The following is a 9,058-nucleotide window of genomic DNA, read 5'->3' as shown; positions in this document are numbered from 1 at the left end:
GATAATCTGTACAGAAGAAGAGGACTCTTGAAGCATTCTAATTTGCATTTCATACAATCCTCCTAAATTAACCACTGATCTTCACTTCATTCACGCCCTTCCCCGAAACCCAACAATTCTAATGGATTCCCATCCTCCATCCGACGAACATACCTCCTCTCCAAAATCCCCACCAAATCCTCCCACCACCACCACCTGCTGCATCAACTGCGGCAGTCCCACCAGCTACTCCCCACCACCCTCCTGGTCCGACTCCTCCCCTCCTCCCTCCTACCTCCCCATCCGCGCCCCGGCCCTCAACCTCCCTCCGAACCACACCCCCCAACAATCCATCATCCTGGCCCCCGTCCCTCAACCCCTCCAAGTCCCCACCCTCTCTCCTCCTGCCTACCATTTCCAAATCCCCACCAAGCGCATCCTCTCCCCTTCCGACCTCCGCCACTTCCACGACTCCCACTCCGGCAAACACTTCCTCGGCTTCATAGCTGCCCTCAGCCACTCCATCCGCCGACGCAAGATCTCCGACCCCTGCCACCTCTCCCCCACCATCTCCTCCATCGTCTCTATCCTCCAAACCCTAATCCTCTTCGTCGATGATATCCCCCCCCTCGCTCAATCATCTCGCTACGGAAACTACTCCTATCGAACTTGGCATTCTCGTATGACGGAAAACGCTGAATCCTTCATGCTTGGTTTTCTTCCCCAGGATCTTCAATCTGCTACTATCGAGATCGTCCCTTACTTCACCGATAGTTTTGGGAATTCCAGCCGGATCGATTATGGTACTGGCCACGAAACCAATTTCGCTGCCTGGTTGTATTGTCTCGCTTTGTTAGGGTTGATCAAGGAAGAGGATTATCAAGCTGTTGTTGCTAGGGTTTTTGTGAAATACCTTGAATTGATGAGGAAATTGCAGTTGGTTTATTGCCTTGAGCCTGCGGGGTCTCATGGTGTTTGGGGTTTGGATGATTATCACTTCTTGCCGTTTATTTTCGGGTCGGCGCAGTTGATTGATCATAAGTATATGAAACCTAAGTCGATTCATAATGATGACATACTCGACAATTTCTCGAATGAGTACCTTTATCTTTCGTGCATTGCGTTTGTGAAGAAGGTGAAGAAGGGTGTGTTTGCGGAGCATTCGCCGATGTTGGATGATATCAGCGGCGTGCCCAATTGGAACAAGGTGAATGGTGGTATGCTTAAGATGTACAAAGCGGAAGTGTTGGAGAAGGTTCCTATCATGCAGCATTTCCTGTTTGGCTGGCTCATCAAATGGTATGTGTTTTTGTTCTTTTTCTTTCTCTATTATATCATATGGGTATTTTCCATATTGATTAGTAGTGCATTTTGATGTGGTTTGGGTAATTTAAGAAAGTTTTGGATGTTCAAGTTATGCAGAGTCAAAATTTTGAGGAACAGAAGTTGTCAGGCATTGTAATGGAATCAATTAGACAGCTTTAGTACTTAATACTAATCTCACATGGGTTGTAGAGTCATTTCCCTGAAGTGGAACCAATTAGGCTACAGAAGGCTGACATAGGACAAATTGTGATATGGAATTTTAATAAGGTTGTTATGGAATGATCACCTCACGTAACAAAGAGACAAATGGTTACAGAGATTTTATATGGAGCTTGGCACATCTTTGGGCTGCAATGTAGTGCTTTTAGTTTTATGAGTTCCTCATTTTTTTGGGAGATAAACTGTTAGCTGAACTGAGTCGTTTGTCAATTCGCTGTACTCAGCACAACTGTAGCCATTCTTGCCCATGGTCACCTGGGTGAACCAAATAGGAAGTTAACAGTGCTATCTAAGCTGTTTTGGTTTAAGTTAAATCGATAAAATGACCTCCTATTTTCACTACAAAGTTGAAAAATATAGAGGTGTTCTAATCAACATTGCTTTTTCCCTGTTTTCCACTTTGTTGTTGTGCTTACCACTGTAGCCAGTTGCAGTTAACCATTATTGAATGCAGGGAAGAAAAGAATCAAGTGTGATAGTGTATGGATAATTTATGCGAGGATTGTTTCATGCATGCCTTTGGCCACCTTCTGTATTAGACAGTTTTCTGGTGACAAGAATGACAGTTAAAATACAAGCTATTTATGGCAATGCCTTCTATTTCAAGCCATCCAGATCCTTTGATATCACTTAAGTATGAGTTTTGTAGCTGCAATATTGTCTGTGGATGGCAAATTGGTCAAATATAATCAGGGACCCTGAACCGACCCTGCCCTAATAGGTGAGACCCTGGCCAAGAAGTCTAACTCATGCTTAAGTAGGAGTTTTCCAGCGAAGTCCCTTTTGTTGACTTTCCAACGGATCCTATTATATTACGAAATTCACTGATGCCTTACTGATATGAAGAATCTGCCAAGAAGAAAGAAAAGTAAAATAGATATAAGAGCATTTAGACTCCTTAAAATCTAAGTATTAATTTAGCAAGAAACTTAACATCAGTTTTGTTCTGTCAAAATATTTCTCTCATAATAGCCCATTAAACAAAATTTATTTCATTAACTCAAATGTTACTTTCAATTGATATGTTGATTTCAGAGTTCTAAGTCTCCTCTGAAATCGCTCCACAACCCTATCCTAACCTGCCTTGGCCTCAAACGACGATCTCAAAGGTAAACGAAGATGATATGTTACTGGAAAATCAGTTATTTTACAACCAAGAATGGAAGCAAGCCAAAATTCTCAATATGCGATATGTATCCCATTCGAATCAACTCAGACTTTGACAAGTTCACATTCAAGCCTGAAACTATCTCAAAAGTCAAAACACAAAAGGACACACTGTATAGTATTTGCCCCACCAAAAATACTATATCATTGGCATTTAACAAATCAAAAACCACCATTAGAGCTTTTTCCATCATTGGATTGTTGCTTTAAAACATTTATTCAGATTCTTCTCGAACTTGGCATGCTTGTAAAATTAGTTCACCATACCCATCACCTCCTCCTCCCTCATCACCATACCCATCACCGTACCAACAATTTTTGAAAAACAAAACCCATAGTCATACCATCAAGCCACGGGACTTTATCCTCATTGAGATCCTTTAGGGCTTTGTCTTCCACAAAATGCCTCTCTAGCTGCTCCACTTCCCCCGTGGAGATGCTTTTAAAATCCATACCATCTATTCACTGCTTTAACAAAATCTTTGAAGCGTTAGTATTTGTCTAAAGGCTGGAGGGTTACTCTGATTAAGAGTGTTTTGTCCAGTATTCCAACATATTTTATGTCGGTGCATGTGGTTATTGCAAGGCGAATAGAGAAACTATAGTGGGATTTTTTATGGGATGGAATGGGAGAGGGTTTTCGCTATCATTTGGTGGCTTGGGATCGAATTTGTTTGCCAAAAGATGAGAGGGGTTTGGGGATTCAATATGGCTCTTTTGGGGAAATGGTTGTGGTGGTTTGTGGGGGAGAGGGATCGGTTGTGGAGGAAGATGGTGGTGATCAAGTATGGTTTGGGGTGAGAGGAGTGGTGTATGGAGGCAGTGGGGCAGTCTCATGGGTGGAGCTTGTGGAAGGGTACTTGGCTAGGGCAGTCGGAGTTCTGGAGTCGAGTTAGTTTCAAGGTTGGTGGGCGGAGTACGGTTTGATTTTAGAGGGATAGGTGGTGTGGTGAGGTTCCACTAGAAGAGAGGCTCCCCTTGATTTTTGATATTGTGGTGGATCCGGAAGCCATAGTGGCGTCTTATGGGAGTGGGCTAGGGAGTATGGTGGTTTGGAATGTTCATTTATGCCGTGATGTTCAAGATTGGGAGTTGAATCAATTGGTGAATCTATTAGGGATTTTGTATGGGCTTCAGTTTTTTTTTGTTTTTTTATTTTTTATTTTTAGGGGGAGGGGATGCTTTCATCTAGGATTGTCCAAAGACGAAAGGGATTTTTAATGTGTCGTCATTTTATCGAGCTCTTGTGGGCCTGAGAGTCCTTTCAAAGTTCCTTTCTTTGTGTGGATGGCGGCTTTGGGTCGAATTTTGACTATCGATAACTTGATTCGACGTCGGTACATTTTAGTTAATAGGTGTTGCATATGTTGTAGGGATGTGGAGATGGTGAATCATTTACTCATCCATTGTTCGGTTGCTTCGAGGCTTTGGATGGTCATTATGGCGACTTTTGGCCTGGCTTAGGTTCAGCTGGTGGGGCTGTTGCAGAGCTAGAGTGGGGGGAGGGTTGGGAAACGGCGACGGAAGGCGTGGGTGCTTGCTACTCATTGTTTATTGTGGCTTATTTGGTTGCAGCGAAAGAGGCGAACTTTTCAGGGGGGTTGCTTGTTTGGTATCGTGGCTAGAAAGTCGGTTATTTTTTGTGCGTCATAGTGGGATTTCAAGATTGAATTTGCGAGTTTGTTCATAATAGATTTGAAATAACAATGTAGAAAGGGTTATTTGAAATCCTTCACACTAAGGGTTGTAGTTCTACAACAATCCAAATAAAAAAAAAAATTCTTTCTATCTTTAATTTATCTTCCTCTTAGTTTTCAACCCGCTTAAAGTAAATGTAAATTTACTGTCTAACCAGTCTAACTTTTTACGTTGAGTACTTGTCCACCATAAGTCAATTAGGTACTTTTATGTCCAATACATAAGAATGACTAGAGCCGTAGATTCCAGTGACGAAACAAGTGAATTAAATCAAAGGGACATACATTACTTTGTTTTTACACAAAATGTGGGCTTTCATGTTGAAAAGAATGTTCTTATAGCACTAATCCTATTCACTTAATATATTGGGGTGTTGGTCAAGCAATGGAACCGCACTCATTTGGTAAATCATAGTGATGAAAGGGTTAATGGTGTCCCAATGGTGGATTATACTTTTATGACTTGGAGATTGGTGTGGAAAATGGTGGTTTTGGAGAGACATAAGACAAAGGAGAGAGAGATTGTGCGAAGATAGTGGCAACTGATGCCGAACTCAGTTCCTTCGCAAAGGGGAAAGAGAAAGATTAGAAGGCTGTGAGGATGGTAACCGGAATAAGAGAGATCGGACTGAATTGGTTTTCAGGAAGGGAAGATGGATAGAGAAAAGCAGGTTTTGTGAGAGATATCGTTACTTTTGACATTAATATCTTTTAATAGGGGTAATGTATTTTATATAATTTATACAGTGACTTCAGCAAAAACCACTACTTCATAAACAGCTCTTTAACGGCATGGGTGAATTTGTAATGTGAATAAAATTTTTAAGGGAGGTTGGTGTAATTTCTTCAAATTGGTGGAGGTTGTTGTAACTTGAAATGGTTGCAAATCTCAAGGGAGGTCATGTCAATGTATTTTGCCCTAAAAATATTCATGATCACTTATAAGAGAGTCTAGAGAATTGTTGAATTTTATCGTTTGACGTTTCAAAGAGGACTAAACGTTATGGTTGGTGGATCTGGACCCATATCTCCTGTTATGAAGGTTACATATTCCCAATTAGATGGTGTAATAATTTTATTATACAAGAACTATTGTATAACATGTGCTAAAATCAATTATTTTATTTTATTTGGATATACAATTTGTTTAACATCATTTTTTACAGTTTGTGCAGAATCTTTCTATTCGATTTGATTCACGATTCACAAAATTCGGATTTTGATTCACAATATAGTTCTCGATTTGCAACTATGATTGAGACCACTTTAAGGACCTTTTGAGATTGGTGGTAAAGATTAGTGTAGGTTCGTTCTTCTCAGGGCACTGCTGAGTGAATTATTGTGAATCTGGCTGTGCTTTCTAAAAGCTTCACTGGATGAGGAACTCCTTGTCCTTGGTGGTTGCAAAACTTTTGTTCAACTTAGACATTGAAGTCATAGTGTGGGGCTCTTTGTTCAAAAAGTGAGAGCTACATGCCATGTGTTGTAGTTAGTTTTTTTATAGTCGTTTTAATAAATTTTATGATCTCTTAATAGATTATTTGTCCCTTTTTTTCTCCATCAATAAGCAGGATGCATTGTTGAGTGTTGGTCCTTCAATACTCTGTCCTCTTCTCTCTCTCACACACAAACACATGCACTTGTGTAGAGATGTGACTTGAATGTAGTTGGAGTGTCTTGTGTTCCTCTAACGGCATCTTAAACAAAACAAAGTATGCACAATTTTAATAGTTTCATGACTGGATAGAAAAAACACTGCCAATTGGTGCAAGTATATTAGTTGATTTATGATGGGTGATCACGGGGTTGTGTTATTTTGGCAATTGTTAAGGCACAATACCAAGGAGAAGAAAAAATTGATGGATTTACTTATTTTTTACTGCTGATTTGAAGAAAATTTATTGATTTTTTATTCCATTTTTTCCCTCTTCCCTTTTCAGGTAGTTTGGTCATTGGTATATCAGCTTTGTTTGCACATGGTGTGGAAACAAATTGAAGGCATTTTGCTTCCTGGAATTGTAATGATATATACTTGAGTGGAAAAGTATTGCAGAGAAAATGTACACTGTTGGTCGTATGTGTTCTCATCAAGTTCTCTATCTTTTCTAGTCTACAGCTAATTCTTCTTTGGCTTTGGAGGGAATTTTTTGATAACTATTTTTTTTGTCTTTCTTTTTTTTTTTTTTTTTAAGGACATGGAAGACTGATGTACTTTTCAACCATTTCATCATTAGTTGAAGTAATGCATTTCTTCCATTTATTATATAACAATAAAGTTAATTTCTATTTGGTTTTTACATTATAAACCTTGTTTTTGGTTGTTGGGACTGGTTAATGAGTGCTTGAAGCCCATCTCTCTCTCTCTCTCTCTCTCTCTCTCTCTCTCTCTTTGTACGTGTGTATATGTATGCATAGCTGTTGTGTTTGGTTGAGTGATTAAGCTGAGTATTTTCATCGTTCACTGGAGGATCTGGAGCTACAAGGAGAGTCAAGCTTTGCAGATCCAATGCTTTGACAGCTCATAGCGTAGCAGGTAAACCTGCATTCGACATTATTACCTTATATATACATATATTATTTCTTGTGGGTTGTGTACCGTTCTGATTTTTGCAGAGTGAAAATTATTTTTTGGGCATTTTGTGTACAATTTGTAGAGAATGCTTACCTTTATTTTATAAAACATTTGTGATTCCCCCCCCCCCCCCCCCCCCCCCCCCCCAACCCAACCACCCAAAAAAAAAGAGGCTGTGTTTGGTTCATCAAATAGATTTGATTCAAGTAGCAATTTGAAAAGGGAAAAGGGAAAAGTGTGTGAAATGTATATACCCACATTTTTCCTTTTGCTTTCCAAATCCACGAATCAAACACAGCCAGAGAGTTCATATTTGTCTTTAAAAGAAAGAAAAATTATTCCGATTCTATGAGTCGACTTTGTTAATGTTGATCTGGTTCAATTGGGCTTAAGAGGGTTTTTACTTTCTCTTCATGACTCCCTGGACTTTTTCGTTGTCATTCTTTCTTAATGGATTCTGTAAAATCTTGACCCTCATATGACTTGGTCTTATATGTGTCACAAAATAAATATCACTCAAGAACTATAAAGTGCAAATGTATATATACATACACATATATACTTGTGTACACCAAAAAGAGGAGAAAAAAGAAAATAAAAGCATTTTAAACCCCAAAAAAAGAAGAAAAAATTTATCATGTTTTTGGAATTTTGTAATTTATGGGATCAATGAGCATGTTTGTGTGGTCTGCAGGGATGAATTTTATAACCTTTGTGAGGCAAATGCGATGCTTGTGTAGTTGTTCTTGATTTGCGTTTGAGGTTTAGTGGTTATTTCTTGAACTTTGATCTCAGGTCATGGAGAATGTCATCCAATGGGAATCGTTTTCGGAGAATACTCCGTCAATCCTTTGCATCTAATCTGAACTTAGACCCGTTGGTGAGTTTGTCATATCAGTATTATTTCATACATTTAAGTCATTTGTTTTTTGTTTTGTTTTAACCATGATTGGGTTTTATGTTCGTCACTTGTTGTGGATCGAGATTAGGAATGCTTTTATCATCTGAGTTTGTTATTGATTGCATGGTTGCGAATGATTATTTTCCCAAGTCTTGGTAATAGATAAGAACTTTATAAATTTTGCTATAGGCAAGTTTGATAGTTTCCCTTAGAAGAATTTTATTGTTTATTAATCTCAGTGACAATTATAGACTGCTCATTTCTATGTACTACCACTGGTTTTGCTTTACATTCAATGTTTCTTTGGGTATGAGGCAACAAATTGAGTACATGATTGCCCAAGCTCATTGTTCTCCTTCAAATTTTAATATAGATGTTTGAAGGACAATGCTATAGTAAGGATGGATATTATGTAGATCACATCTCTTTCTTAATTTAACCTACGCTACAAGTACCAAATCCAGGACCCTAGTTATAAGTTATATCATATACAAATATTTTATTGTGCCTTGACTAAATAATATCTTGGTCAAAGCCATGATCATGGTTTAGATTCCAGTTTAAGTATTTATAAGTACCATTCATTTTTTATGAGAAATTTTTTCTTTGGAGAGTAATTGCAGAATGAGTTTTCAACTTAGTTAGAGATCAAAAGAAAATGGATTGGATCATCAATCAAATATCTTTTTCACCCTTTCGTTTTAGATGGGCAATATAGTGGTGAGGAATGGATTGTCTCTTGAAAATGTTCTTCCAATTCCTCCTCAACCCTGAAATCTGGAGTACTAAGAAATGGAATGCATAATGACTACAGGAGTTACTCTACCTCTGATAAGATAAGACCATTGGGAATAGTAAGCTTCAAGTAGGATGCTTAGGCTAATAGCATATGTATTGGTGATAAATGGAAAGCGATGCAGCACCAATAACTTGGTTAAGTAAGATAGTTCTACTTTAGAGGCCTAAAACTATTTTTCTAGCTCTAGACCAATCTAGAAATTTTTTTAGTTGATAGGCTAAGAAGCACCGATGCTCCAAGATGGGTGCTGTGTTGACACGGCGGGATATGCGTCTCCACCTTTCCAACACACCACTTGGTGTGTCAATTTTTTAATTATTATTATTATTATTTGGGTCCAGATGCCCTTCTCCGGAAATTAGTGAAATTTGAAAAGTTTTGTAAGAAACGAAATTTAA

General features: G+C 38.7%; 2 protein-coding genes across 7 annotated transcripts in view; both read left to right on the top strand.

Moving 5' to 3' along the window:
• LOC114275388 (uncharacterized) lies at positions 1-6,694 on the top strand. 2 transcript variants are annotated; one of them, XR_014336123.1, is made up of 3 exons: positions 3-1,278; positions 2,560-2,633; positions 6,329-6,694. XR_014336123.1 is itself a non-coding variant. In XM_082879436.1 (2 exons), exons 1-2 carry the CDS (start codon positions 122-124, stop codon positions 6,330-6,332), a joined length of 1,161 nt encoding a protein of 386 aa, XP_082735562.1. In that variant the 5' UTR covers positions 1-121; the 3' UTR covers positions 6,333-6,694. The 2 variants fall into 2 exon arrangements, 1 of the variants encoding a protein (XP_082735562.1); XM_082879436.1 differs by lacking the exon at positions 2,560-2,633 and having other exon boundaries at positions 1-1,278.
• A 449-nt stretch (positions 6,695-7,143) lies between these two features.
• The window catches only part of LOC145795335 (guanine nucleotide exchange factor SPIKE 1-like), a 10,057-nt gene continuing 8,142 nt past the window's right edge, over positions 7,144-9,058 (top strand). For 4 of the 5 annotated variants that reach the window (XR_014336124.1, XM_082879440.1, XM_082879437.1 and 1 more), the window contains exon 1: positions 7,847-9,058. This exon is cut by the window's right edge and continues 774 nt beyond it. Coding sequence is in view for 1 of the 5 variants with exons in the window: in XM_082879438.1 (XP_082735564.1) it covers positions 7,766-7,840 (75 nt within the window). In the remaining 4 variants the exon portion in view is untranslated. The other variant, XM_082879438.1, reaches the window with a different exon arrangement.

The sequence above is a fragment of the Camellia sinensis genome, chromosome 7 (genome assembly GCF_055761805.1).
Source record: "Camellia sinensis isolate YWXY chromosome 7, ASM5576180v1, whole genome shotgun sequence".
NCBI classification, from domain to species: Eukaryota; Viridiplantae; Streptophyta; class Magnoliopsida; order Ericales; family Theaceae; genus Camellia; species Camellia sinensis.
The sequence above is the reverse complement of the archived record's forward strand: the minus strand, read 5'-3'. Positions and strand labels throughout refer to the sequence as shown.

What these genes read in the sequence shown, in the direction of transcription:
- LOC114275388 (XM_082879436.1), top strand. Translation starts at nt 122, where the DNA reads ATGGATTCCCATCCTCCATCCGACGAACATACCTCCTCTCCAAAATCC.